Here is a 27,653-nt window from a genome sequence, read left to right as displayed (position 1 = left end):
TCGAGAATCTTCTCTGGCACCTTGCCCGTTTGAGCAAAAATGAGACAATAGTGCTGAAGCAAGAGGCTAATCTCTTCGACCTCATCGATCATTTCTATTCTGGTTGCTCGAGCCACCTCATCCTTCAGCAACCATGATAGATTGTTTGAGGTATAGCCGCCAACTTCAGCCAAATCTGTGGACTTGACAGTCTCAAAACCTAGTGTTTGGTTAAAAAACGTTTCTCTTGATTTCAAATCAGGGTACTTTTTGAACGTATGGAGGTCAATGCCACGACTGATGAGGTTTTGCTCCATAGTTTGGCCAAAAGCATCTCCCAAACCCATTGGCTCGTACATCAATACGGCCAAATTCCGGAACTTAGATTTGCAAAACCCCAAGACTTTTTCGTTATCTTCAGGGGTTAAATAACATAGCACGCATTCACTTATCACCAATGTAGGTCGTTCTTGATCCACATACTTTAAGACACTCTCGCTTCCATGCTCCTCAATTTTTCTGAGGTCAAGTGCTATGAGGTCGTACTTTGAGGTGTGGATTTCTGGATCTAGTGATTCAAAAGAGGCTCTATCTTTTATACTGACACTGTCTGATTCAACACCCACTATACTCTGAATCGTACGATTCAGAAGGATAGCAGCCTTTTTGATCTTAGCCAGTTCTATGAAGTCAATTTCTGCATATCTCACACCTTTCAGGTGCTCTTGCAAAACACGAAATCCTCTAGTGTCGGAACCTCCTCCTAGAGAGATGATTTGACACTCGTCATGCGAGCTAATGAATCTCTCCACAATGGTATTGATCAGTTGAGTCCTGAAGAATGTACCTCTGTTGATCAATGGGTATTTGGGGTCTTTAAAAAGTGTTCTTAGCGTTCTTCCAGCAGATAGAGCAGTGTATCCACGGCAGTGTTGGAGATTTTGCTCATAAGATCGAAGTAGATCTTGAATATACAAGTCAGGTGGAACGAAATAACCCTTGGCATTGGCACAATGGCGGCAGCTCAAAGCATCCAAGTCGGTTGCCCGTATGCTTTTATCTTTCTTTTCCTGTGGTGATAGCATACCAACGTGGAACTTTCAGTTGCGATGTTAAAGTGAAAAGTACACTAGTAGTAGAGCTGTCGCGCATAGATGTCGTGGTTGATAATAGCATTATCTGGGGTGATGCTATAGCGACGCAGCGATTGAAAAAAAGAATTCAGGATAATTATTTACGGTCTTGTTTGAAGCTGTTTGTTATTTTCTAGATAAGACTACTTTATGTTGACGCACGACGTTGTCATGATTGGTTGAGTGCTTTAGAACAATGATTTGCAGCCAGTGATACCACCATTTAATGCTCAAGTATGTTAGTCTACCATCAGCTAGCGGATTCCAAATGGCGCTATTAAACAAGAGATTGAAACTATGAGTCAATTTCCAGCAATATGACAAAAGCGCTGTAACTATTTACATCAGATCAAATACGCTCCATGATTACCCACCAGTTATCCTTTTCGTACCCATGATCAACCACTTTACCACCAGCCTTTTCAGCATTTTCCACGAGCTCTCCTTTTCTGTAAAGATGGTAGTAACGATATTTGGTCTCAGGCTGCTGCTCCTCCACCTGTTCCTCATCGTCATTATTCTGTCTTTTTTCCTTCTTGGACTTCTTTGGAGTCTTCTTTTGCAAAACCCAAGGTATTAAAATATCCTGGTCGTCGCCCTCCTTGTACCCTCTCCTCGACTTTTCCTGTTCGAGGGCCCAGCAGTAGACCAAAAGCTTTCCACCAACTCGGAGTTTGGAAAGAATATGTTCAATGGCTTCGATTCTTCTCTTCTCGTTGGCAAAGTGATGAATGACTGCTATCAGAATAGCAAAGTCAAAACGGTCATTCTGATGCGGTAAATGCAAGCCATCAGCGACAGCTAGGTTGAACTTGTTCTCACTATTCACCCTGGCACACTCGACCAAGCCATCCGAGCGGTCCAGGCCAATGCAAAATAGACTTTTGTTGACCCCTAGGTACTTTCCATTACCACACCCAACGTCTAAACCAAGACTGTAGTCAGGCTGTTCCAGTAGAAACTTTTCAACTATGGGCCAGGGCTTGTACCGGGTCAGGGAAAAATGAGAGGCGATTTCGTTATAAACCTCATGCACGTATTGTTGTTCTTGCTCCTCCGGCACTTCTTGCGTTTCTAGCGGTATGGAGGGAACGCTCATTATCAGTTGGAGGTATGGAGATGCTCGCGATGATATCCATCTCCAGGCTATTTCTGATGCGCATTGAGAAGTACACCTTTTGATAAGCAGCTTTGAAGAAATATCCAAACTAGGATATGTTTGTTCCGATATTTGTTGCTCTAGTAGCAGCGATCACTGCCTACCTACGCCTAGTACCCACGGCGTTGATTGACGAACCCTCTGTTACTCAAATACGGGCTCTTCGAGATTATGTGGCCAACGACTTTGCCATAGCTCAGCCGGTTACGGTCAAATTTTACGACACTGGCTTCCGTTTTCCCGACCTAGTGGAGGCTACGCAGCGCCAGCTCGATCACCACTTGAAGTCTCGTGGTATTCCATACAAATATCCGTTGGTCGACGAGCTTCCGAAAAGTATACCCAGATTCACTGGCAACAAGACGGTGACTAAAACAGCAGAGATTTTTGTATTGACGGATGATGACGGATCGATCGAGACCATGCTGGCGCAACCTGCTGCTAGTACAGACCCAATTGACGTTTCAAAACCTCCAGACCCGGAATTCACCTTGGATATTGCCTTGGGCGGAAATGTTGGAGTTTGGCTCGATCTGTACAAATTCAGAGCCATGATGACATATGATTTGGAAGCTATCCATGCGAACGATTTACCATTTTACTTGGCTCAGACTATCCTGGACCATCTCTGTGAGATTGACTTCAACGCACACAGCAGGCTTCTGCATTTCGACTTTGAGCTGTATACTCCAGAAATAACACTTAATATTGTTGCTGCAGAAGACAGAGTTGAGAAGGATTCCACCGTGCTCGAGGATGCATTAATGGAGCTGATTACCAAACATCTAGACGCCATACGCCCGCTCGTGAACATCACAGCAAAAATACACCCGATCGACGTTACAAAAAACAAAATTCCCAACAGCATTATGAAGAATAATACTGAGCAGCTCACATTTATTTATCTGACAACACTTGAAGGGTTCTTGCTGCAAATTGGAGGTGCACATGTATACCACCTTGCACGGGACAAACCCAAAGAAATTGTTGGGGACACCTACGGGACAGAGTACCTCGAGGCTCAGAAGCTTAATGAAAATCCTCGCATAAATATCACAGACTTTCTTTCCTCAATGTTCAATGTGGTCGAGACGCGGGTCGGACTTACAGAAAACTGTTCAAACAAACACCTCGAAGTATACTTTACTGCCAAGGCATTCACCATAAGAGGACTTTATCTTGCTTTGGACGCCATAGCAGAGAACAAAACCGCAGAAAACCTTCAGCATTTCATTACCATTTGTCAGCTCGTTGACACCATTTTGACCGAAGAAAAACACGATTGGGCTGATCACCTAAAGCATGTTTCTAAAATTTATAAGAGCATATCATCAAATGTATAGATAATCGACGAAGTACACGGTAGGGACATTTGTAAAAGTAGTGGGACGAGAATTTCCTGCAGAAAGTTACTATCAACACTCTGCTTACTTCCTACTATTCAACCACTTCACACCATAATGAGTAATGCAGGAGAAGACGGCTATGCCAGTGATGTCAGTCTAGATGAAGATGACGAGGAGTTGATATGGCGTGTTTTTTATTCGTCAAAAGAGGACAAATCCAACGAAGGAGCAGACCTAGATATAGATGAGGAAGAACTATCAGACCTCAGCGACATAGAGGACGAGCAGCTAGTGCAAAGATACAAAGAGCTTAAGGAGCAGGAATCAAAACCTCTTCTGGAGGATGACAAAAAGAAACTCCTCATCACCTCATTCACAAATGATCAAATGGACAAGTTTGAAGCCTACAGGAGAATGGCCGTTAATAAGCCTGGTGTCAGAAAGATCTGCAACGGTGTGTTGAATCAATCAATTCCACAAAACATGGCCATTGTGTTGGCTGGTATCTCCAAGCTGTTTCTTGGTGACATAATAACAAAGGCATTCGAGATTCAAGAGAGGGAATACAAAGCACAGCTAATACTCGATATTGATGCGAAGAAGAAGCGCAAAAGGGAGACTCTCAAAAGGATGGAAAATGGAGAGGATGTTTCAAACGATCCACCGGAAAGAAAACTTGAATACTTAGGCGACAGCAAGGGCCCTCTTCAACCAGAACATGTCAGAGAGGCCTGGAGATTATACAAGCTCGAGAGCAGTGGTGCATACCTGTCACAATGGAGCACACAGGGTGAAGGTGATGGTAAACTATTCAGATAATGGAGTACATTTTTGACTATATCACAATGTTCAGATTTCGAACTAAATTTGAAGACTACTCATCCGGCGGCGGAATCCTTGGGGCTTCTTGTCAGCAGCCTTTGTACACACCCATGTGGATGAGTACATGTTGATTCTGTCGATCAGCTCACCAGAGTGTCTGATAGCCGCAGGCTTACAAGTGAAGCCACAGGACTCGAAAGTCTTGATGTACCAAGGGTACTGAGCGGCGGAACGAAGCATCACACGGCCACCTGGAACCAAACATTCCTTGACAGCCTCGATCTCCTTGCGGGCATCGTCACCGTCTGGGTTGAACCAGTCCATGTGGTCCATGATGATGGCAATCGTGATAGACTTCTTGCTGAGACGGGCAAACACATCATTCAAAGTGTCAGTGTGGAGACGGATGTTGTCGATTGGGGCAGTACCGTCTTTACGCACCGTCGTGAGATTGTTGAATCCTTTCTCTGTCAAATAGGTAGGGCAGTTGTTGCGGGCATAGCGTCCCTTCAAACACAAATAATAAAAGTAGTTGTCGGTGGAAATCAAGGTACGGTTGATCACAGGGTCCAAGGTGTCGACAACATACTTGAAGACAGAAGGACCCATCATCTCAGCCTGGTTAGCTGGCACACCAAGAGCTTTCCACAAGAAAATAGGGTTACCGATCAAGATGGTAGCCACCATTGGGTTCAAGAGAGTGGGTCTCACCTTTTCTTTCCAGACACGAGCCTGCTGCTTGAGAGTAGTACATGAACAGAGCTCCTCAATATGCTTGTTGGCACCGAAAATAGTGAAAACAGCTTTGGCGAGTCTCAAAGCCCATCTGGTGGAACCAGTGTCGTACAAACCCTTTCCGGCTGGGTTGAAGGCTGTGTCACCATTGTCGATCCAGAACTGGAAAGCGTTGGAAGACATATTGGCACTAAGCTTGGAGAGCAAGATGTTCCTGAAGTTGTTGATACGACCATCGCCAAAAATCTTCCAAACATGCTCCTGGTCAAGAGACTTGAAGGAGGCCAATTTCAACTCCAAAAGGTGATTTTGGCAAGGGTTCAAGTCCACAGCGTGAATCTTTCTTGGTGGGTCAGGAAGGGCAGCATAGTCCAAGATATTGTCACCAGCGGAAGTGATGGCCAAAACAGTGTCGTTACTAGAGAACTTCAAGATGTTGTGGTCTTCACGAGGATCCTCCCAGGTGAAACCGTAAATGTACTGGTTTCTGAACTGGTGGTACTGAGGGTTGATCTCGTCAAAGTACACTCTCCAAGGCTGACGCTGGTAGTATGTTGAAGGGAATGGCAACTTCTTGGCCAAGTTGGACAAAGCAGCTTCATGACCCTTGCTGACAGGAATGTCGTATTCTTGAGCCTGTGTCTCCTCCGATGGGGCAAGATAAGGCGACTCAGTTGCAAGACAATTGATTCTGTGAAGCAAAGCAGACGATCTGGACTTGTCGCAGCCAACCCACACATAGTATGGAATACGGCCCAACATGTTGTTGTAAGAGTTCAAGGACTTGAGGGTTCCGAACTTGTACTCCAAGTAGTTACGTCTGGCCGAATCCAAGAAAATCTTGTCTGCTTCAAACCAGATGCGCCAGAAGTTTCTCAACAACCATGGGATGTTTCTGTTCACGAGACCACCCACAGTGTTGATTCTGCCCATGTAAGTGTCAGCGCTCTGAACACCAAAATCAACACTGGCAATGACACCGTTGGCGCTATCCAAGAGCTCAACAGCATGGTCAATCACAGAGTTGAAGGTAGGGATCATCAGCAAAGAGTAGGAAAAAGTGATCAAATCAGCTTTTTCGTGGGGGATGGTGAAATCAGCGGCATCAGATAAAAGAACGTGCACAATGTGCTCGTACGGCTTGCCAGCAAACCGTTGACGAGCGATTTCACAGAGGGAAGGCAGCAAATCAACCAAGTAGATGGCCTGGAAGTTCTCGGTAATGGGCAAGACCAGGTCCATCATTTCGATGTTTTTTCCGGTACCGCCGCCAATGTCAACCCAGACAAGCTCACCGTTTTTGTTAGGAATATGGGCAGCAGCCAACAGGAGACAGTCCTCTCTTCCTTTCAACAAAATGCCACGAGTCTTGTCATAGACATGGGCCTGGTTGCTGTAAAACAACTCAAGAGCCTGCTGCTGCTCGGTAGGCTTGTTATGAACTTTGTTGATAAAAGGCTTGACAAAACACGCCCAGGCAAAAACAGCCACCGATCTGACAAACTGGTTCAACTTGGTGGAGAACAAGAAGACTGCAACAAGGGTGATGGAGCCACCGAAGAAAACCTTGAGAGGCTCGATGTCTAAAAGAAGCTGCAGCATAGTGGAAGAAAAAAGAAGCTATATGCTACAAAAAACTGGGTATGCCCATTTGAGGTACACTATATATACTGGAAGCGGTTTGGGTGCAAAACAGTCCCAGGCGTATAGTCTGCAGATAGCGCGACAACGTGTGCAGCCACATGGGGTATCGTGCAGATATGGGTTCACAAGGGTAATAAAGGGAGTCCACGAAAATGGGATAATGGCGTCTGGAGCGATTTTCAGCTTTTTCGGCTTCACAAAGGACGCGTACGTGTAACATCTTGTGCAATTTAATTTCTCCATCTTGGGACCATACCGAATATCGGCCATTAGAGGGATTTTTCCGTGACAGCTACGTGCGACAGCCTCTTGCAGATACCAGATAGTGATCTATAACCGAGGGGACGAATGGAATATGGACTCCTGTCACAGGCACAATTTGGAAACCCGACCCGTACACACACAGCCCTGAGTGTGTCAAAGTTTTGGCTCGCGTATACTTTTTTTTATCTCAAATGTCCGGTGCCCATGTGCTCCCTGATACGAAAAAGACGCCGCATTCTGCAGGACGCACATTTGTCTAACGAATCTCTGCCACTACAGAAAACGCTTCTACGTATATCATGCATTGCCCTTACAAAGGATCCTCCAATCTTCGGAGTAAGTAGTCAACTTCCACTTTCTTTGTGAGCGGAATCACATAGCGCTTGTATAAGTCCACAATCACCTCCGGCTTTACTTTCAGCTGGACTAGCTGCGACCACCGGAGTCCTGGGTCTGTGCCATATGCCTCACATTTCTCCTTCAACCGGTCCAAAATTTTCTGCTCCACAGCACTATTCGTGATGCTGGCCTCGATGCCTTCCACGTCGCGCTCCTTAATTAGCTTGGTGTAAAGCTCTCTGTCCAGTCTGAACTTGGCTTCTGCGACGAACTTGCCAAAGTGGATTCTGCGAGAAATGGCTTGCAAACACTCCACATCACACACGGCGACAGATCCGGAATTTTCGCTTTGGTCGCCTTTGCCACAGGAAACACGAGGCACGATTTCCTCAACGTAAAACTTGAGGATTTCGGCATTCACATTCACCTCATCACCGTAGTGTGCGAGAATCTGGGGATACTTGATGGAGGGAAGAATTGGCTTGAGAAGCTTGTCAGCAAAAAAAGGCGTTTCGTCTGGCGCCTCGTAACGCCTGACCTGGGAGTGCATCTTCTCTGTCTGCAAAAGAAGCCATTCCATAAACAGGCCCAGGAAATCCTCAATCAGATATTTGTTGATCTCATACACGCTGGGCAGCTCAAAAAATTGCAGCCGTTCAATGAGGTCAAACACAATCGTGTCTTCCATCCGCACTAGGGCGGCACGGATGTTGTTGAGGTCTAAAACCGATTCCTCCTTTTGGAAGTCCATTATTGTAGATAGAACGGATGGACGATTTTGATGAGGACTTACCGACGTTGAAATCACGTGAACCGGATGAGTCAAGCGGCGACCCGACCCTACGATTTTCAAGGCAATTGATTCTATTCTTCTTCAAATCGATAAATACTTCTGAATTTGTTTGCTGATGCGGTTTTCTCTACTTCGTCAGCCACCACTTCGTCAACTACACTTTCTACCTTTGGCTGCGAAAACTACAAGCACGCACTAGGCATTTCATTCATCTATTCATAATCCTCCTATGGCGTTCCAAGAAGCAGCAGATTTTTGAAATACTCAAGTAGCACGCTGTCCATGAGCTCTTCATCGTCATCTGCCTCTTCATCAGCCTTGTTGCTCTCTGCTTGATTCTCATTTAAAGCCTCACTGGGCTCATCCGAGGACATAGCTTCATCAGGTTTACTATCTTGATCCATGAATCCGCTGGACATATCTGCAAAACTGCCTTGTTCAGCTTCACGAGACAGGAAAGTTTTTGTAGAGCCCTCGTCTCCCGAGCTTGTGAGCGAGAATGACTTTGGAAGAGTTGGATTCTGGGGTTTCTTATAGTCTATCTTAGCACCACGATGGGCACAATAACGCTGGAAAAATTTCCCAAACTTTTGACCTAGCTTTATATTATTGCACGGCACACCTTCCTGCTGGGCAAGTTCTGTAGCTCTTTGAAACTCGGCTGCTGAGCGTCCAATCATGATAATGTTTGGGGGAAATTAACGAGGCAGCCAGAAGGTTAAAGTACCTCATAGACTTGCCAAACATGCTATGTCGTTCTAAACGGTTGGGTCACAGTTTCTTAAGCAAAATGGGAAGTTTCATCTGCTAGAGTTTCCTCATACGTAAAAAGTGAGTTGACGCTAGAAGGGAAACTACAGTAACGCTCCCACCAACCCATGCTCAATCGTTCTCATGCATTCGTGCTATTCCTTGTCTATTGTACAATGCCATGTTCTCACTTGAACTGGTCGACCTTCTGCTGTGCATAGCGGGTCAAGATCTCATTCTCCTCCTGCTTGCTGGTCTCATCGTCTCGTCCTGCTAGGCCCGAACGCCTATATAGCAAGAAACGACGCAAACGCTGAAACTGAGACCGCCCTTCGTCGTAATTGTTGTAACTATCTCTCAAGTCAGCGTCAGCACGGAGATTCATGAGCCGCGTTCGACGATTGAACTCTTCTGTCCGCTCCAACGCTAGCATGATCTGAAGTACCACAGCGACCGAGGCCACTGCTAGCACCCTGTACAAGATCTTCCACTTATTCTTCTCAAGCTCCTCGGTCGTTGGAGGGGCCCTGCCCCACTTCATGTGGTAGTAGTCTTCCCAAGTGGCGGCGTGCCAGAACTTTGGATCATTGTCGTACGAATACTGCCTTCTGTGAGCATTGGCCATACGGTATGCCTCGAACGAGGACGTCTTGCCTGGCTTGTAGTCTGCCCACGTGGTCTGATCGTATTTCTTGTAGGCGATTCTCTTTCGAGGGTCCTTCAACAACTCGTATGCTTTCTGGATTTCGTCAAAGCGGGCTCTCTTTTTGCCTGCCAGCAAGGTATTGGAACCTTCCACAATGTCATGCGAGACAGAGAGATCAGGATGGTACATCTTGACCAATTTCTTGTAAGTGGATTTCAACTTATTGTCAAACTCCTGTCTCGTCTTGTACTGAGCCTCGGAAGGATCCATATCGAATATGTCGTGTGGAGAAGGCCGTTTGGATTTTGGCCAGGCGTGGAGATCAAAGTGAGTGTGGTTGACCTGACGCCGCCCAGCCTCGGTTGCATATCTTCTTAAACCAAGAAGCATGGCCACGGAGAGTTTTCGTGTTCTTTTTTGTATGAATAGGTGTGGCAGTATGAGCTATTTGCCGATACCGGATAAGGAAGGCTATCACTGCGAGACGCCTTTAGACAGGGCCAGTACACCTTGACCGTTGGGTAGTTGGATTTGGGGCCATAAGCTGATTTTGAAAATTTCGGAAAGGTATTTTCTATTGAGAGACGTAGTTTTTATTGGATGCTGTTGAAAGTTGGGTATGTGGGATCTTGGCACCTTGGTGCTATCAAGGTTCTGGAGATATAGGCGGTTGTGCATTAGTTCAGGGATAGACCGATGGTGTACCACAGGCGGGTAATACGGAGAAAGCTTAAAGTCAAATTTGCATTCTTGCTATTGCTTTTTCATTCTTTTGATGAACGTTTAATGTGTAAGTGACTTCTCAGCAAGGCTTTTCTTGACTTGGATTGTTCCGTTGATGTAGACTTTTCGCAACCAAATCTACAAAGACGTTGAGAATTTGATATTTCGTAGACAGAACAGAATCGGGAATTTTATGAGCTGTAGACAATTGCCTTGATTTTTCCGGGCCGTCAAGAAGATTTGATTGAAATAGTCCCTAAAGAATAGCCCATATTATGTAAAAATCACATCAGTTCTAGTAAAAAAAGGATGTAGTCACTCCAGTTAGAAAGACTCATTTACGACTAGGATAACCACGAGACACCACGGACCAACGGACCAGCTTTCGAATTTCATTCCGCTTGACACATCTGATGCCCGTTTCACCCAAATTCGTATCTTTCCACCCGTCGATCGTGTATCAGCCCACTCATGCACCCCAGATTCTCAGGTGAGCAGGGTCCAAAGCACCAAACAGCCGGTCAATTCAGGTCAAGTTCAAACTTTTTCCAAAAAAATTGACCAGTAATGCCTACAGCGTCGCCGGGTACTCATGTATATGCTAGGTAGATGCAACAATTATATAACAATCAAAGAGAAGCGGAAACACGCTCATCAATGGATGGCACAGGCTGGCCACACTTGTAGACGGTCTGGATGTAGCCGTCGTTGTCCAAAACGACCAAGTCGGCGTCGCAGCCAACTCTCAAGTAGCCCTTCTCGTGAGACACATTAAGCGAGTCAGCAGCGTTGTTGGTAACGGTCTTGACTGCCTGCGCCAAGGACACATTGGCCCACTGGACCAAGTTTCTAACACACTCGGCAAGCGTCGTGGCGGCACCGGCCAAGGTGGAGGTTCCTTCCAAGTAGAGCCTGGGGCCCTTCTTGACGATCTTCTGCTGGTCCCACTTGTAGGTTCCGTCTGGCAAGCCAATCAAGTGCATGGCGTCGGTTGTAAGCACACACTTGTCTGGGTTGGCTCTGTAGGCCAAAACACACATGGAAGGCGCCACGTGGACACCGTCACAGATGATGCCAAAGTAAGGGCTGTCCATGCCGGTGGATGGGGAAGTCACAAGACCAACCACACCCACGTCTCTGTGGTGGGGCTGGGGCATGGCGTTGTACAAGTGTGTGATCATCGAGGCGCCTCTGTGGACGGCCTCCAAGCTGGTTTTGTAGTCGGAGGAGGTGTGGCCGACGGAGAAGATGACATCGTTTTCCGTGAGCTCGGCGATGGAGTCCAACACACCTGGGATCTCGGGAGCAGCGGTGACAATGGCGACGTTTTCTAGCAAGTTCTCCTGGCCGTACACTCTGGCCAAGCCACCCTCCTTGGTGGCGTCGGTGAAGGTCTCCACTGGGTGGCAGCCCTTCTTTTCACGGCTGATGAAAGGACCCTCACAGTGGGCTCCAAGAGAGTCACACATGCTCTGCGATCTGGTTTTCTTGTAGACGGGCAAAACCTTCTCGTAGGTGGCGGGGAAGTTGGAAGTCACCGTGGGGCACATGGAGGTGACACCGGTTTTCATGTACTTGGACATGGCATCTCTGTAGAAGGCCTTGAAACGAGCAACGTCCTCTGCAGTGGAGTCCTCCTTCAAGTTGGAGAAGTTCAAGCCGTAGATACCGTTGTTCTGGATGTCGATGTAGCCGGGAGCCAAGATGTGGCCCTGGAGGTCGACCTTCTTGACCAGCACCTTCTTGCTCTTTGGAGGTGAAACAATCTTGCCTGTCTCACTATCGACAAAGAGATCGGTGTTGTGGGTGATGGTGCCGTTGTCGCAGAGGTGGCAGTTTGTGAATTGTAGTAACATTGTTGATTGGAGATTTGTGTTTGTTTTTTTTTTGGTGGCCGTCCTTGACCACGGCCCAGGTGGTATATATACTCTTGGGCTCTTCGGAACAATCACTCAGCAACGTGCAGCGAGCCGCACCAGATGTGGAGGTTGCAATTGCAACCGGCATGGGCGGACTGCACACAAGCACGGCTCCCACGGTGCCAGTGTCGCCAAGGCAGGTTGCATTTTGCAACGTTGCACTCACCCACCCATGTCTCGTGACGAAGTCCCCATCGCCTGGCTTCCCACCCTGCTGTGGACCCAGCAGCTATAAGACCCGGGGAATCCCCCAGTATCTGCTCACCCAATCACTTATCCTTCACATACCCATCATGAGACAAGCTATTTTCTCCTCCAGCGACGACGCTTCTGCCTACCTTGCCGGCTACGTCATTGACAGAATCAACGATTTCCAGCCCACAGAGTCCAAACCTTTCGTGCTTGGTCTTCCTACTGGCTCTTCCCCAGAGGGTGTTTACGCCCGTCTTGTCAAGGCCTACAAAGCCGGCAAGGTCTCTTTCGCCAATGTCGTCACGTTCAACATGGACGAGTACCTTGGCCTTGAACCTTCCCACCCACAGCTGTACCACTACTTCATGTACGACAAGTTGTTCAACCACGTGGACATCCCCAAGGAGAACATCAACATCTTGAACGGTCTTGCTGCCGACCCTGAAAAGGAGTGTGCTGCCTACGAGGCCAAGATCAAGAAGTACGGCCGTGTGAACTTGTTCTTGGGCGGTTTGGGTCCCGAGGGCCACTTGGCATTCAACGAGGCTGGCTCCTCCAGAGACTCCACGACGCGGAAGGTCGCTCTTGTGGAATCCACGAAAAAGGCCAACTCCAGATTCTTCGACAACGACCCCAACAAGGTGCCATCCCACGCCCTTTCGGTTGGTATTTCTACGGTTTTGGACAACTCCGACGAGATTGCCATTATTGTCTTGGGCGCCAACAAGCAGTACGCTTTGGAGAAGACCATGAACGGTAAGCCTAACGACCCTCAGTTCCCATCCTCCTACCTCAGAGACCACAACAACGTTTTGATTGTGTGTGACCACCCTGCTGCCGGCTTGGGCTCCAAGTTGTAATGCAACGATGCATCCGATTCCTTTTTTGGTTAGAATATAATTTAATGGCATAGACGATACACCGACATCTGTAAACAATGGCTGCAAAATTCGCAAGTGTCGATCTGCATCGTATGATGCTACACAAGGCTGCCTCATTCGGGCTAAATTTCACCAGAGTTTCACAAAAAACTATATGGAAATTTCAGGGTCCATCAGATGACCCCACAGTCCGGGTAGCCCCAGAATCGTGCAGCTGGAACATCCGTATGCTCCTTTCTTTTTTTTTTTTTTTATTTTTTTCGGTGGTTAGTATCCCTCACCTGAGACCAATTGCTACCAAGCCTCAGATCTTTCGTTTCTTTTGGTTTCATTTGCTTCTCTGCGGCTGCAAACGTTTCAGTGGTAGAGTATCCTCGGAAAAATTTGTCGGCACCGTTGGAAGGTGACGTCAGTCATCTCAGCTGATTCTACATATCTGGAAAATCATGTGTCTCGTAACTATGCGACTATGTAACTTTTCTGGATCCCACGGTCTAGTGGTCTCTATGGTATGCGGCACCAATGGCGGCTCCGACGATGGAGCTCTCCTCGACAGAACGAAGCTCAATGCTGACATTCATGTCGAGCATGTCCTGGCACTCATTGGCGTAGTTCTTGATCAACTCTCTGTAGCGATTGAAGTACTCCAAAACGGAGCCGACAAAGCCGATCTTCACAACGTCAGTCTCGAGCTTGCCGTTGTGCTCAACCAACAACTTGATGAGCGAAACAATGCATGTGGCCACCACGAAAGCGGCTCTTCTGATGACAGCATCCACAAGAAGCTTCAACGTCACCACGTCGTTCATCAAGATCTTGGACTCGTCCCAGCCGTAGTGCTTGGCAAGAGCTCTGGCGATTTCCTTATTGTCGTCGGCCTCGGCGATATGGCACATTAACTCGCCGGTGAAGCCATCGTAAGGAGTAGAGAGCTGCTGCAACTTTTGCTTCTGGTTGGTGAACATTTCATCGTTGTTGATGCTGTCAACAAGCGCCAACCTCACCAACTCAGGCAAGTACCTTCCAGAGGTCAAGAGCTCTGTGGGCTGGAAAATTGTGCTGGTTTCAGGGTCCAACTCCATGTGGGGAGCGAAATGCAAATTATGCTTGAAACGAGGGTCGATCTGGGTGTCGTAGGCGGTGAAGATGTCATCAATGATATTGTGGCCAAAGAGCGACAATTCCGTGTTGAACAAGATGGTCTTCTCGCCGCCAAGGTGCTTCAGCTCCACAATCTTGTTGGACGAGTTGAGAGCACAGCACATGTTGAGCCCCGTGCCCAAGACAAGTGCCAACTTGGTCTTTCTGTCAATAAAGGTGCCAGCAGCGTAGACAGCGAGAGAGTCGTTCAAGATGGACTTGACGTCAAGGCGAATGTTGTAGTTGTCGAGAAGACTGTGTTCCAACAAGTGCTTCAAGTCCTTGCCCTTGACGTCGTCACTGACAACGTAGCCTTTACCAACGTGGCAGACATTGGCTCTATTGTAGGAGGTCAGCTCCAAGGCAAAGGACCAGGTGATACCAGTGTAGATGGTCTGGTCACGCTTCATGACGTTCTGGCTGTCGATGGTCTCGGCTATCTTGGAGCCGATCCACTTGAAGAAGTTGAGGTCTATGGTTTTGGCCGAGTTGTCGACAATCCACTTGTTGGAGGTGACAATGTTGATTCTGTGGGAACGATCATCAACACCGTCGTTGGGTGCCACGGACACCACAGCCACACGGAGAGTAGAGCCGCCCAAGTCGATCACAAGGTAGCAGCCGTGCTCCTCTCCAGTAGGGTTGATGCTGTAGTTCGGAAGCATTGTAAGCGCATCTTTGGAAGCCAAAGCTTCATCAAAAGAAGCCACCATTCCGTCAGCATGGGGGCCCAAAGAAGCCGAGTCCACGCCTCTACTAAAGTCGTAGAGCGCTTTTGCCATACACAGACGGGACTCGTCGGTAAGCGAGGTGTTGGGGCTCAGACCCAAGGAAAGGTCTGATTCGGAGTGTTTGCTCAGAGGATGTGCGAGCATTGGGGAAAATCAAAAGTCAGGTTGAAGAAGTGTCTGGGGTAAAATGAGGGATTGTGTTTGGGGTGAGGCGGATGTGGAGGGTAATTATATATCTGGGGAAAAAAACGAGTGGGCTGGGGCTGCCGCGAGATATAAAATAGGCCACGGCAGAAGTGAGCAGTGCTTGTTGTAGCAGTGACAAGAAACAGCTGCTGGGACGTTGCAGTTCCATTTTCCTTTTGCAGGACGAGGTTGCAGCGGAACGCTAGGATGTGCGCTGCGTTTGCCGCCTGTGTGCAGTACACGATTATCCCTGAGCCGTATGCAACCGAGACTTTTTCGTGGAGAAGGGCAGGGCAGGCGTGGGGCGGTGAAACGTGGAATTTGGGTGCTATGAACGCGGCGGGTGCACAAGCGGGACGTGGTAGCGGGACGGACGCCGCGCCGGGGTGCGGTTGTCCGGACAACACAGGGTGTTTTTTTTTTTCGGAGAAACCATGGTGTCACTGTGCGTCGTTGCCTGGGTGGGTTTTTCCGAGCATCAACTGATGGCTGCGAAATGGTGGCTGCGAAATGGCCACAGCAAAAGAAAAAGGAAACATTGGGCGATCTTTTTTCTCCATCACCCCAGCTGTCACCCCGGCCACTCCGGGCGGGCCAAGGTGTTTCAGCCCACTGGGGTTGCCATGGGCCAATGCATTGCCCTGTCATCTACGTACCATGCAACTGTCCATCGACCGATTATGCATCCCGTAATAAGTCAATCTAGTCTTCCTCGGTGTCTCCAGACGCAATTACTTCCGGCTCGTCTGTCTCCCTATCCAATGGCGCCAGACGGCGATTGCTGTTTCCGCTGATCGTACCGAGGTTATGTCCGTGCTGCTCAGGCTCGTCAATCAAAATCTCCCGCAACTTGGTCTTGCCCACTGCAACAGCCTCGTCAAACGCCCGTTGGGCCACCATCATCGATGGGCCGAGCAACCCCATATGCCACAAAATGTAGCCTCCGGCACCAAACATCACGAGAAGCGTGAAGAAGAAGGGGTTGCGGAGAACAGCCATGAACTCGTTCCATCCGAGGACAACAATCACAACGTACACCCACAACGGGATCTGGGTCACCAGCTGCATGATGGAGCGCTTGGTCTCCACGAATTTGGCATCCGTCTCTTTTCTGAACTTGATCAACACATCGCTCTTCTCCTTCTCGGTGACAATCTGCGCGAAACACTGGCCATCCTCTTCCTCGGCATCGCTGTCGAGCTCTTCGTCGTCTTCGTCTTCTTCGTCAGCAACCAACTGGACAGTAGCATACTTCTTTTGCAAACTCTTGTTGCGAATATCGTACTTTGGTCTCACCTCAGCTCCATTGGACAACCGAGCAAAGGAGAGAATTGGAAGCGCCTCCAAGGCGTAATCCTTGGAATCCGCGAAGCTGCTCTCCAACTCCATGGCATTTTGATACAACTTTGGCACACCATTCTCGTCGTACCTGAACTTTTCGTCGAATCTATCCTTGAGAATGTTCAATAAGTTGTCCTTGGAAATGTACTTCTGGATCAACTGGTCGAAAAGCTCCCAGGCCTTGAACTCCAAAGTAGATAAAGCCTTGTCGTTGACATGAGCCTCGGTACCGAGGCCAAAGTTGTAGCCCTCAGCAGCCTGGTATTTGCTCAAGGAATTGTTCTTCAACTCCGTGAAACTATCTAAGATGCGATTCCACGTGTTCTTGTCTGGCTTGGCTATCTCATCAAGAATCGTTGTAGACAAGCCATTGTTGATTTTCTTCAAGGACTTGCTAATGATGTTGTTCAATTCGACAACCTGCTGCTTGGCAACAAGTGTGTTGACATTTTCCTTAAGTGACTTCACCTGGCTGTCGATTGGCAAAGACCCGCCAAGAGAAAGAAGCGTGAGGCTTGTGACAAAACTTGCGATTGATGCAGCGGTGAGAGTTGCAACCTTCTCTTCGAATGAACTGAACTTGGATGATTTTTTCTTCAAAGACGAGCCCAAGTCCTTGATTGTGCTGTTGCTGAGGTGGTCTGCGTAAACACCAAAGACCTCGCCAAGTCTGTCATTGACCTTGTTAGTCAATGCGACTCTCTTTTGTTCGAACACCAGCTTGTTGTACTTGGATGCCTGGGAGTCGTACTCCTCTAAAATGTCCTCATTAATATCCTTCATGACCTTGCCAATGTCGTCGTAGCTGATAGCGGAGCCACTTGCCACAGCCTCGTGAGCGTCAGTTTCAAAAGCCTTGAATTTCTCTTCAAACTCCTCCAAGCACAGAGATGCAATTTCGTCACACTTGAACTTGGCGACCAAAATCTGTTGTGTCGGAAGGTCCAAGTCCTTGTTATTGTCAATTTGGTCCCAGCAGCTCTGTGCATACATAGTCCAGCCCTCAATAGGGATATCGTGGTGGTAAAATGGCTTGAATAAGAAGCCTGGGTCGCTCTTGTCCACAAATCTGTTACCCAAGAGTTTGATGTCGCTCTTAAATTTATCGAGCTGCAAAACCTTGTGGCTGAGTGTGTGAAATGCTAAGTCGAAGAAGTCAGTAAACTCAAGGTGGGCCACATCTGCTGGCTTATTCAAGTTGTCCCAGATCTTCAACAAGTCCTGCTCAATTGTTCTTGCAAGCGACTCCACAGGTGTAACACCAAGATGGTCTCTGATAACAAACAAAAGAAGCACTTTGTGGTCGTTGTTCCGCAATTTGGCCTTGCCGAAAAGCGACAAGTTCACCTCGAACACCGTCTTGAGCAAGCCCATGTTGGCGCCCTGGTAGAGACCGACCTGGGTCTCCCAGAGGTTCACAATAAGCACTTCACTAGTAGACATGGCAAAAAGAGCAGCTTTTCTTTCAAAGTCCTGGTCCTCACCTCGTTCTCTACCGTCGGTACCTTCAACATCCATCACCAAGACATTGTCGGAGGCATTTGATTTGGCCGAATGCGTCACACCAGGACTATGAGCCAACCAAATACCTTTTGTAGTTTGCTGTCTGTTCACTTCGTCCATGACATCGAAATTGGTGTTGAAGAGGTGGTTGAGCAATGTAGACTTACCGGTCGATTGCGAGCCAAAAACGGATATGATACGGTAGTCACCCAGACCCAGGCGGTCAGGAGAGCTGCTGATGTAGTCTAGGATGGCTCTGTTGAACTGCTTGTTCTCATCAATAACCTGGATAGCATCTTGGATATTGTCCACGGGAACAAACGACGAACTCAGGGATGATCTTGAGTTTTTGTCTGTGGCCTCGGTCAGCTCGATATGAGCATTTTCAAGAGTTTCAGCCGGCTCGGCAGCGGTTGTTTCGGGAATATGAGACATGCTTGCCCTGGATCAAAGAAGTGTAGTTGATAAAGAAATACGTGGGGTTGAGTGCGCATCCTGTCACATGGCCTACTTTGCTTGAATGATTTTTACGAGTTTGGGCAACTACTCTGCCGGTGTCTATTTTCATGAAAATTATTATTCTTTTTTTTTTTTGTTTTTTGTTAGGATGACCTAGATGAACGAGAACTGGCTGCGAATTGATTCGAGTCGCTGTGGCAGCACCCTTCTCATGCCAATGTAAGACATGTCAAAGACACCACGACCCTGGGTCATGGAGCGAAGTTTCAGAAGATAGCCCACCATTTCCCTCAAAGGAGTTTCGGCAACAATCACTTTCCGTTCGGTCAAATCCTGATGCGCTTGTTTCATCGTGTAGTCTGGCGGCAAGTAGATTTTCTCCGCCTCTTCCAAAGCCCAGTTTTGCTTGTCCAAGCTTTCGCCCAGATCCTCAACAGCAAGTACAGTGGCCAGGCACCTATTGTTCAAGTCATGCATCACGTCTCCCAACAGGGTCGAGTCGACGTACACCTTGGTGTTCATGATGGGCTCCAACACACCAAAGTTGTTTTCGGACTTATCGTTGAGCTCCTTGACAGCCTTGGTCACCGAGCGACGTCCAACATCAAGAAGGGCCGACGAATGAGGTCCCTTAACATCAATTGGGAAGTTCCAGTTCTTGATTCGAAGCACGCAGGAGTGCAAGGGAAGACCAAACCTTGGACCTGCCATTTGAAGTCCTGTGATGCAACCCTGGATCAAGCTATCCTGGAGCTCCTGCAATGTGTGGTCAAGCTTCCATCTGCGCTCCTTCACAGCTTCGATCATGTACTGCGGAGTTGCTCCTGGCTCCAAGATTAGAATGTTGTTATCATGCTCGAGAAGAATTGCACCATCTTCGTCTGCAAAGTAGGATTCTGCAGCCTCCCCTTCGAACGAGTCGAATTGGACTTCAGCGTTGATTTCTGCATTGTCAAAATGGTCACAAGTGGCACTTGTACCGTCAGGGCGAGCGACTGTCTCTTTGTAGGACACAGCAACATCTCTCAACCTAACATTGGCCTTCATGTCGTTAACCAAACGGTCTTTGATAATTTCTAGATGTAATTCACCCATTCCACTGAGCACCGTTTGGCCCATGTCCTCATCCTCAGAAACATGCAACGAAGGATCCTCCCTCAAAAGCATTCTGATGCAGTCATTCATGTAACGTGCATCGCCAGCAGTAGCTGGTTCGATAGACGAGTTGAAGAGTGGTGGTGGAATGTCAATCGGGTGAAGCTTCAAGTTAGCCTCGATGTCTGAAAAGTGCTTTCCTTTCGTCACGCCGTGTGACACCAAGGTATCACCGGTGATGATATCGTCTTCGGTTCCTGCAACAACGCCAATATTACCAGCAGCAATACGACTCACTTCTTCAGGAGTGTCGCCGTGCATGAGCATGATTTTACGGAGGTTCAACTTCTTGCCCGTTCTAGTGTTCACCACCGTACTGTTCGAGGCAAGTTGACCACTGTAGACTCTAAAGAAAGTCATCACACCACGAGCAGGGTGGGTAATAACTTTGAATGCAAGGGCGACCGTCAAGTTGTTATTATTGTTGATTATGAGACCCTTGGTAGGATCCATCTTCAAGGGAATGGCATCCGAAGTCTCTGAGCCCGTCTTCTTCTGAGCCTTCCTCTTTTTCTTCGTGATTTTACTGGACGACGACGTGACTTCGGGAAGCTCGATTTGCAATGGAGATGGCAAGTATCTCACCACACCATCCATCAAGGGCTGGACACCAATGTTCCTGAAGCTCAGACCGCAAAATACAGGCGTTATGTTGTTTTGAAGCGTCGCTTTGTTGATGGCGGTTTGCAAAACACTAGCAGGAATGGCCATGTAGTCTTCATCGTGCTCAAAGAAAGACTCGATGATGCTATCGTCGAACTCACCTAACGTCTCCACCATTGACTCCCTGCTACCGGCAACCATCTTGTAAAGCTCGCCCACTGTGGCTTCATTGATGTCAACTGCGGTTATTTTTGTTCCATCCAAATCGACACTGGAGTCCCAGAGAAGCAACTTCTTGTGAATGACATCAATCACACCTTTGAAGACTGGTTCAGAATCAACATTCTCAAAATATGGCAAGTTGACGCAAACAACACGGGTTTGCAACTTCGAGACGATCTCCTTGACGGTCCGACTGAACCCTGCACCGGGCCTATCCATCTTGTTGATGTAGGCAATGCGGGGATGTTAAGAGCAGCTGCCTGGTGCCAGACCTTCTCTGTTTGAGCCTCGACACCAGCCACGGCATCCAAAATGGTGACAGCACCATCCAATACTCGAAGTGACCGAGTGACCTCAAAAGTAAAGTCCGCATGGCCAGGCGTATCAATGATATTGATCTTATGTGCGTTCCATGGGATCGAGATGGCCGCCAGCTGGATGGTGATACCTCTCAGTCTTTCCGAAGGCAAGTAGTCAGTGACCGTGTCACCTTCATCAACATTGCCAATTCTCAGCGTCTTGCCACTGTAGAATAGCATTCTTTCGGTCGTCGTCGTTTTGCCGGCATCGATGTGAGCAATGATGCCGATGTTTCTAGTTTTCACGGGCGGAACAGCATTGAGTTTGGGCTCTGCCCTCACACAGGATGCATGTATCAGACGTGTGGCCCCTGCTAGCTGGCGAAACACGCCTTCTAGCATTCGACCAGGCATTGAAGGAGAAGACTAGTCGAAGAGTGGTCACATGATCGGAGTTGCAATTGATTTGTGGAGGTGCGAGACCTCACGTACTGCATTCGCAGGGTCCATTTTGCAACCATTCTGGAGGTTAGACAACCTGCTATAATTAGTCCGATTTTTGCTTGCTTTGCGGTTTTGCTTTCATCGAGGCCACGGTGTAGTAAACGGTAGACAATACAATCAAAAGCGAGCCGACCATGCCTTGCCTTGAGAAAGACAGCCCGTAAATATAAGCACTGATGGCTAAACTGGCAAATTTCCTCGTGAGCAAAATCACAGCGACCGTCAATGACGACGCTACGCCAGCAAGGCGGTTCACTCCCAGCGCACAGACTACCTGGGTCACGGCATTGAGCCCCAAGAAGGCCAAACTGCGCGGCACTCCATAGTAGACCTCAGAGTTCCAAAGGACCTTGAGATCAGCAACTAGGGCAGGGCTGAAAACCAAAAACATCGGCAAGGCCAAAAAGTGAGTGTAAAAAAGCGTTTCCTGCCAATGGGCGCCGTACATTTTGTACAACCCCTCAGTGTAGATGCCCATGTATGCACCTAGCAAAGACGCGAAAGTTAGCACCACTATACCGCATAGAAAGAGGTAATTGAAGGACACCGAATCGCTACTCTGCAGCCCCTGGGAAATCACAAGAAAAGTCCCCAACGTCATAAGTATGCACAGCACCACCTGGTGTTTCAGGTACCTCTTATCGCCCACTATGTAGCCCACGATCATGGAACAAACAGTACTGCTTGATCTGAACACAATGTGTAAAGGAACCGAGATCCCAAAGCGCCAAGCCAGGTTGTTTAGCACAGAAACAATAAAGTACAATGCCACGAGGAATAGAAGTTTTGGAAGCGGGATGTGCGTCTTTTTGAACGAAAACCCATCTAGTTGACTCGGGAGACTCACTATCAGAACCAATATAAACTGGCATAGAGTCACCGTGGTTCCCAAATTGGGCGCTAGCAGGAAAAGCCGTTTATCACGTGTAAGCTCTTCAAACAGATACACATTGCAACAGCAGCCTCCGAAAACCTGGGTAAGCGGTAAAAACCAGCTCATGTACTGTTGTTGATGTTGTTACTTGAGATCTGGGGTCGCACATGCGCGACCCACCTGGTCCTACAATTGAGCTGGCCTTAAAGGATTATACAATTTTTTTTTTTCTTTTTTTTCTTTTTTCTTTTTTGATCTATAAGAACCTTCCTAATACCAAATTATTATGTACAAGGAGACTTCGTTACTCTTCGAAGTCAAACTGGGAGATGCCGGACTTGTCACACATCTGCCTGAAAAGCGAGCTGGTCGAGTTAAAAAGATTGGTTGGAGTGTCAAACTCGCTGATCGAACCCTGGTCCATGACCATGATACGGTCGTAGTTCAAAATCGTCTTAAGACGGTGCGCAATACAGAGAATGGTGCACCCGCTGAACTCTCTTGCGATAGCCTTTTGCAACTTGCTGTCGGTAGCGTAGTCAACACTCGAGGTGGCCTCGTCTAGGACAAGAATCTTGGTGTTTCTGACCAAAGCTCTTGCAAAAGCGACCAATTGTCTCTCACCGAGCGAGAAGTTCTCACCCTCGTCGTCAACTTCGCCATCTAGGTGGAACTTGTTGAAATCATCATCGCCTGGCTTCTGTGCCTTGACTTCTTCTAGAGTCTCTGCAGAGATGATATCGGCTCTTCTCAACGTGTCCCACAACTCCTCGTCTGTCTTTGTTCCGAATGGATCCAAGTTCTTTCTGATGGTTCCTTTGAACAAAACAGGATCTTGTGGAATAATCGAGAGCCTAGATCTCAAGTCGTGCAATCCAAGAGTGCTGATGTCAACACCATCTATCACAATGGAGCCTGCGCTCAACTCAGCAATTCTGAAAAGGGCAACCATGATGGAAGACTTACCAGCACCCGTTCTGCCACAAATACCGATCTTTTCGTGAGGCTTGATATCAACGTTGAAGTTCTTCAATGTGAGCGGCAAACCTTCCCTGTAAGCAAAGCCAACATTGATGAACTTGATCTCACCATGAGCTGGCCATTCAGGAGCAGGCTTCGTCTCTGATATCTCATAAGCTTTTTCCTGAGGAATTTTGTAGACGTATTCGATAACTCTCTCTGCTGAGTTCATATCCTGCTCGACTTGAGTGAACACAACAACCAACATGGAAACTGTAGACGAAATCTGGAGAACGTAAGACAACAACAAACCGACCGAGGCAGGATTGATGTTAAACACACGGAATACACAAAGCATTGCAATCAAAAAGGCAAACAGCGAAGCCAACATGGACAAGTGGACATCAAGCCATCTCTGATTAGCCACGGTGATATAGTAAGCCTCATTCATCTTGTTGATGGTTTTCACATTTTTTTCCAAGAATCTTCCAATCAGCTTGAATGCCTTGATTGTAGGCATACCTGTCAAGGACTCGTTGAAATTGTTGTAGACGTGCGATCTCTGAATAGCTTCAAGTCTCTTCACCTCTCTACCTGAAGCCTGGTAGAATGTAGCCAAGATAATGAAAAACCCGATAATGAAAGGCACTGCGATGGCGAACCAAGGCATGTAGATGATACACAAGATGATGATACCGACAATATCAGAAAGGAAGTAGACAACCATGGACACACGGTCACCAATCTCGTTATCCAAGGTATCCGTATCTTTCGTGAATCTGTTGATCACTCTTCCCATAGGCGTTGTATCCATAAAAGCCATTGGTACATGAAGAATTCTTTCCAAAGCTTTGATATTTAAGATTCTCGAGGCTCTGTTCAAGATGTAAATCACACCACAGAACTGAGTGATCATGAACATCACAGCAAGCGCAGTGAACATGGCGTACAAGCCGATGTAGTAACCGTCAGAGTAGTCCCACTTCATCTGGATCCAGAAGGACAACCAGTTATTGGTGAATAAAGTAAGGAACGTGGTGAAAACAGTGGCGCCAAAAACTAAATAAACTGGCCAGTTAAGCTTGAACCCATCGACACCAGTCAAGACATATCTTCCGTAAACGTCCCAGCCAATTGCATTAATGGATCTTTCTTCCTCGCCAATCAATTTTCCGTCACCTTCGGGAAGTCCGCTTTCATTGCTATCGTCACTGATCTGAGTGGTGGTTTGTCTTGTGAGCTGCCTGTTGATGAGTTCCTTTTCATCGGGAGCTCCCTTCAAATCCTCTTCTTCGTCATCACTATCTTCATTTTTGCGACTGTGTTCCATAAGCGTATTGAAAGCAGGGTTGGAACGCTTGAGCTCTTCAAATGATCCACGAGATATACTTCCATCACCATTCAAGAACACAACTGATTCGGCCTCACTGATGAGCGAGAGCTGATGCGTAGCCAAAATTCTGGTTTTGTTTTTCAAGAGACCCAAAAGACATTCATTCATGATGTGCTTACCGACTTTAGCATCGACGGCACTCAAGACATCATCGAGAAGAATAATCGAGCTGTCCTCGTAAACAGTTCTTGCCAAACAAACACGAGCCTTTTGACCACCTGAAAGTGTAATACCACGCTCTCCAATTTCAGTACGGTCACCAGCAGGAAGTAGATCAAAATCACTGTTCAAGGAGCAAGCTTCAACTACTTTATTGTACCAGGCTTCATCGTATGGCGAGCCAAACAAGATGTTTTCCCGCAAAGTGTTGTTTTGAATCCAGGGGACTCCGCACATCAAAAGGGACCCATTGAGAAGCAACTTTCCGGAGTTTTTCTTCATTGTACCGTCAAGGGCATGTAGCAAGGAGGATTTACCAGAACCAATGGAGCCAGTGATAACAACAAACTCGCCATCCTTCACGTCAAGGTTGATGTTGTTGAGCTTGAAAGAGGAAACCTCGCCAGTCTTTTCATCTACCTCGGGCGAAGGAGAATTGGACTTGGATGCCTTCTGAGCCTTCTTTTCTTCCTTCTTCTTTTTCTTCATCTCTTTCTTCTCCTTCTTCAACTCTTTGTTGTCTTTGGTCTGGTCCTCAGTCTTCTCCTCTTTGAGATCGAAGATTTCCCATTCAAAGTCACAGTCACGAACAGAAACAGCAAGCTTATTTTCTTGCATGGCGGTTCTCTCATCATCAGTGATAAGGCGAACAGAGTCTTTGGGATCAATTTCGTCGGCGGCTAAGACAGCAGCCACTCTATTCATACCGAGGAAGGCGTCGGTACTTCCGGCAATAGAAAGCGGAAGAACCACAAATTGGCCAGCCAACATGTTGAAAAGTGCAACGGACGAGAAAATGTCAGCAGGATTCCTTGAGCTGGGGGAAGCAATTGCGTAAAGGGTGAGGAAAGAAGCCAAGGAACTGATCAAGGTCAACGATGAGGCCAAGGTAATGATAATCATTCTGGTGATCTCCATTCTAAGAAGGTAAGCCATCTCTCTGCGTCTGATTTTCGAGATGAGGCTAAAGTATGGTTTCTCCCAGGAATAAAATTTGATCATCTTCAAGTTGTTCAAGACCTCCTTCATGTAGCTGACTCTGGCGTCGGTGGACTTCTGAGCGGTCTTTCTGAAGCTGAAAAGCATGGCACCCAAGATACCTGCCACGAATAAGAATGCAATCATGAGACCCACACCGACCATGGCGGGGGCCTTGATATTATAAACAAGAATGCCGATAGAAATACCCACGGGGAACACAAACACAAAGCCATAGATGGAGAAGCCCGTACCCAAGTCAACACGAGAGACGTCAGTACTCATGATGGCGGTAATCTTGGAAGCAGGAAATTGCTTTCTCGACTTTGCATTGAGTTTGAAGGACTTGTCCAACAAAAGTTTCGTGAAGACGGCCCTAATTTGGGCACCCGTGATCATGGAGAGGTAAACACCCTGGTTGATGAGGACGTCACCGGTAAAAATCAAAATGGCAACACCGATGGCGTAGCCGACACCGGTGCCCATGTTCAAATTGAAGCCGTAGGCCTTCTCCAGAACGAAATTGATCAATTTTCTGGACAAAAGCGGAATACACGTGGAGCATGACATGCCTAGCGTAGCAAACACCAACGCCAAGGAGTATTGGCGAGCAAACGTCTCGTAAAGTGTGAGGAAGCAGAGCGACTTAGACAACTCGTAGTCAGCCATGTCGTCAACGGATTCAACAGAGGACGTTTCCAACGTCTCTCCCCTGGCCTTAGCCTTCTCCTTCAAGTGTCTCTGCTTGTCTTGAGCCAACCGGCGGTCAAAGATTCTCTGGAACTTCTCCGCTAGATGCTCAGCGGTAATGCCTTCGTGAAGCTTGAACATATCCTCCGGAAGCAACGTCCGCTTGTACCCCACAAGCAAAACCGGGGTCAACCAGGTGAAGAAGAGGAAACTGAATGGATTTCGCCACTTGGGGTGGTACGGTCTGTCTTCATCGTGAGGAACCGGAGGGACTTTCTTCAGGAGGAATGGAGTAAGGAGTCGATGCTGGAGCTCGGGCTCGCTGCCTTTCTCCAATTCGACCATTTGGCTGGGTGATATGGCGAAACAGAAGGTGCGAGGTGAGCTGCTTTTATGCTGCGAGGTCTGATAAGATGCGATGCACAGAAGCACTGGCGGAACGGCTTCATGCAGCAACACAATCGGGAGAACATAAGCGATAGCAGTGGCACGAGCAGAAACTCTAATTGAGTGGCAAATACATTTTTGGAACGGCCGTTCTCAGCCGAATCAATGCAGGGTAGAATGAAAATTACCAAAGTGTTCTGGGGAACTTTGGTGTACACGGCTGCGAAAGAGAGTGCATCCGTTGTGGCTGTTTCTGCAATCTCTGAAAAATAATGACAGACGGCGCAGTAGCTGCAACACGTAGGGAACGTTTACAGTTACGTAGAAAACGTTTTCAGGCAGCGGCTAGTAGTTAACCCGGGACGGATAGATACACTGTATCCGTCCGGTTTCCGTCGCCGTCCGCACCTCCGCGACATAAGAACATTGCAGACTAAGAAAAGCCACTCCAGCAGCCTAAACGAGCCACCGTGCATGATCTAGCTGAAGGCGTCTGTGGGTTCCCTTGGCTGCCATGGCTCACTATGGCTCATTTTTATGAACCCTGCGCCGGAAAGGCGAACAATGGAATATGTGAATGGGTATGCCAGAGATGGTATGCCAGGGCCGATATGCCCCAAATCGGACGCTCCAAGCTTTCGGTTTACCTGGGACACAATGGAACCTTGTAGTAATCATGGGAAATCTCCGATTGGTCAGGAACCAGGTGGCGGGGGTCACCCCTAACGCGTTGTTTCCATCTTG

General features: G+C 47.7%; 14 protein-coding genes across 14 annotated transcripts; 3 read left to right on the top strand and 11 right to left on the bottom strand. All coding sequences in view use genetic code 12, as the record gives it.

Annotated features, from left to right (window-relative positions):
• Nucleotides 1-423: 423 nt before the first annotated feature.
• Nucleotides 424-2,211, bottom strand: CXQ87_004458 (class I SAM-dependent methyltransferase; the record flags this gene model as incomplete). Its single annotated transcript, XM_025482897.1, has 3 exons — nt 424-426; nt 471-1,076; nt 1,483-2,211. The coding sequence occupies 3 exons, from the start codon at nt 2,209-2,211 to the stop codon at nt 424-426; spliced, it is 1,338 nt and encodes a 445-aa protein (XP_025337840.1).
• Nucleotides 2,212-2,327: 116 nt separating this feature from the next.
• CXQ87_004457 (uncharacterized protein) lies at nt 2,328-3,614 on the top strand (the record flags this gene model as incomplete). The annotated part of the gene is made up of 1 exon (XM_025482896.1): nt 2,328-3,614. One exon carries the CDS (start codon nt 2,328-2,330, stop codon nt 3,612-3,614), a length of 1,287 nt encoding a protein of 428 aa, XP_025337839.1.
• Nucleotides 3,615-3,731: 117 nt separating this feature from the next.
• On the top strand, nt 3,732-4,436 carry CXQ87_004456 (uncharacterized protein; the record flags this gene model as incomplete). Its single annotated transcript, XM_025482895.1, has 1 exon — nt 3,732-4,436. One exon carries the CDS (start codon nt 3,732-3,734, stop codon nt 4,434-4,436), a length of 705 nt encoding a protein of 234 aa, XP_025337838.1.
• A 42-nt stretch (nt 4,437-4,478) lies between these two features.
• On the bottom strand, nt 4,479-6,776 carry BTA1 (Bta1p; the record flags this gene model as incomplete). Its single annotated transcript, XM_025482894.1, has 1 exon — nt 4,479-6,776. One exon carries the CDS (start codon nt 6,774-6,776, stop codon nt 4,479-4,481), a length of 2,298 nt encoding a protein of 765 aa, XP_025337837.1.
• A 616-nt stretch (nt 6,777-7,392) lies between these two features.
• Nucleotides 7,393-8,172, bottom strand: ARO7 (chorismate mutase; the record flags this gene model as incomplete). The annotated part of the gene is made up of 1 exon (XM_025482893.1): nt 7,393-8,172. One exon carries the CDS (start codon nt 8,170-8,172, stop codon nt 7,393-7,395), a length of 780 nt encoding a protein of 259 aa, XP_025337836.1.
• A 269-nt stretch (nt 8,173-8,441) lies between these two features.
• On the bottom strand, nt 8,442-8,894 carry CXQ87_004453 (uncharacterized protein; the record flags this gene model as incomplete). The annotated part of the gene is made up of 1 exon (XM_025482892.1): nt 8,442-8,894. The coding sequence occupies one exon, from the start codon at nt 8,892-8,894 to the stop codon at nt 8,442-8,444; it is 453 nt and encodes a 150-aa protein (XP_025337835.1).
• A 257-nt stretch (nt 8,895-9,151) lies between these two features.
• Nucleotides 9,152-9,880, bottom strand: CXQ87_004452 (uncharacterized protein; the record flags this gene model as incomplete). Its single annotated transcript, XM_025482891.1, has 1 exon — nt 9,152-9,880. The coding sequence occupies one exon, from the start codon at nt 9,878-9,880 to the stop codon at nt 9,152-9,154; it is 729 nt and encodes a 242-aa protein (XP_025337834.1).
• Nucleotides 9,881-10,962: 1,082 nt separating this feature from the next.
• DAC1 (Dac1p) lies at nt 10,963-12,189 on the bottom strand (the record flags this gene model as incomplete). Its single annotated transcript, XM_025482890.1, has 1 exon — nt 10,963-12,189. The coding sequence occupies one exon, from the start codon at nt 12,187-12,189 to the stop codon at nt 10,963-10,965; it is 1,227 nt and encodes a 408-aa protein (XP_025337833.1).
• Nucleotides 12,190-12,545: 356 nt separating this feature from the next.
• On the top strand, nt 12,546-13,304 carry NAG1 (Nag1p; the record flags this gene model as incomplete). Its single annotated transcript, XM_025482889.1, has 1 exon — nt 12,546-13,304. The coding sequence occupies one exon, from the start codon at nt 12,546-12,548 to the stop codon at nt 13,302-13,304; it is 759 nt and encodes a 252-aa protein (XP_025337832.1).
• A 515-nt stretch (nt 13,305-13,819) lies between these two features.
• Nucleotides 13,820-15,340, bottom strand: HXK1 (hexokinase 1; the record flags this gene model as incomplete). The annotated part of the gene is made up of 1 exon (XM_025482888.1): nt 13,820-15,340. The coding sequence occupies one exon, from the start codon at nt 15,338-15,340 to the stop codon at nt 13,820-13,822; it is 1,521 nt and encodes a 506-aa protein (XP_025337831.1).
• Nucleotides 15,341-16,084: 744 nt separating this feature from the next.
• On the bottom strand, nt 16,085-18,661 carry NAG6 (dynamin-like GTPase; the record flags this gene model as incomplete). Its single annotated transcript, XM_025482887.1, has 1 exon — nt 16,085-18,661. One exon carries the CDS (start codon nt 18,659-18,661, stop codon nt 16,085-16,087), a length of 2,577 nt encoding a protein of 858 aa, XP_025337830.1.
• Nucleotides 18,662-18,838: 177 nt separating this feature from the next.
• On the bottom strand, nt 18,839-21,378 carry MEF2 (Mef2p; the record flags this gene model as incomplete). Its single annotated transcript, XM_025482886.1, has 2 exons — nt 18,839-20,884; nt 20,938-21,378. The coding sequence occupies 2 exons, from the start codon at nt 21,376-21,378 to the stop codon at nt 18,839-18,841; spliced, it is 2,487 nt and encodes an 828-aa protein (XP_025337829.1).
• Nucleotides 21,379-21,511: 133 nt separating this feature from the next.
• Nucleotides 21,512-21,946, bottom strand: YEA4 (Yea4p; the record flags this gene model as incomplete). Its single annotated transcript, XM_025482885.1, has 1 exon — nt 21,512-21,946. The coding sequence occupies one exon, from the start codon at nt 21,944-21,946 to the stop codon at nt 21,512-21,514; it is 435 nt and encodes a 144-aa protein (XP_025337828.1).
• Nucleotides 21,947-22,646: 700 nt separating this feature from the next.
• Nucleotides 22,647-26,867, bottom strand: CXQ87_004445 (uncharacterized protein; the record flags this gene model as incomplete). Its single annotated transcript, XM_025482884.1, has 1 exon — nt 22,647-26,867. The coding sequence occupies one exon, from the start codon at nt 26,865-26,867 to the stop codon at nt 22,647-22,649; it is 4,221 nt and encodes a 1,406-aa protein (XP_025337827.1).
• Nucleotides 26,868-27,653: the final 786 nt, after the last annotated feature.

This window comes from Candidozyma duobushaemuli (genome assembly GCF_002926085.2).
Source record: "Candidozyma duobushaemuli strain B09383 chromosome Unknown E_B09383, whole genome shotgun sequence".
Lineage (NCBI taxonomy): Eukaryota > Fungi > Ascomycota > Pichiomycetes > Serinales > Metschnikowiaceae > Candidozyma > Candidozyma duobushaemuli.
Note: the sequence above shows the minus strand (reverse complement) of the source record. Positions and strands in the feature narration are given on the sequence as shown.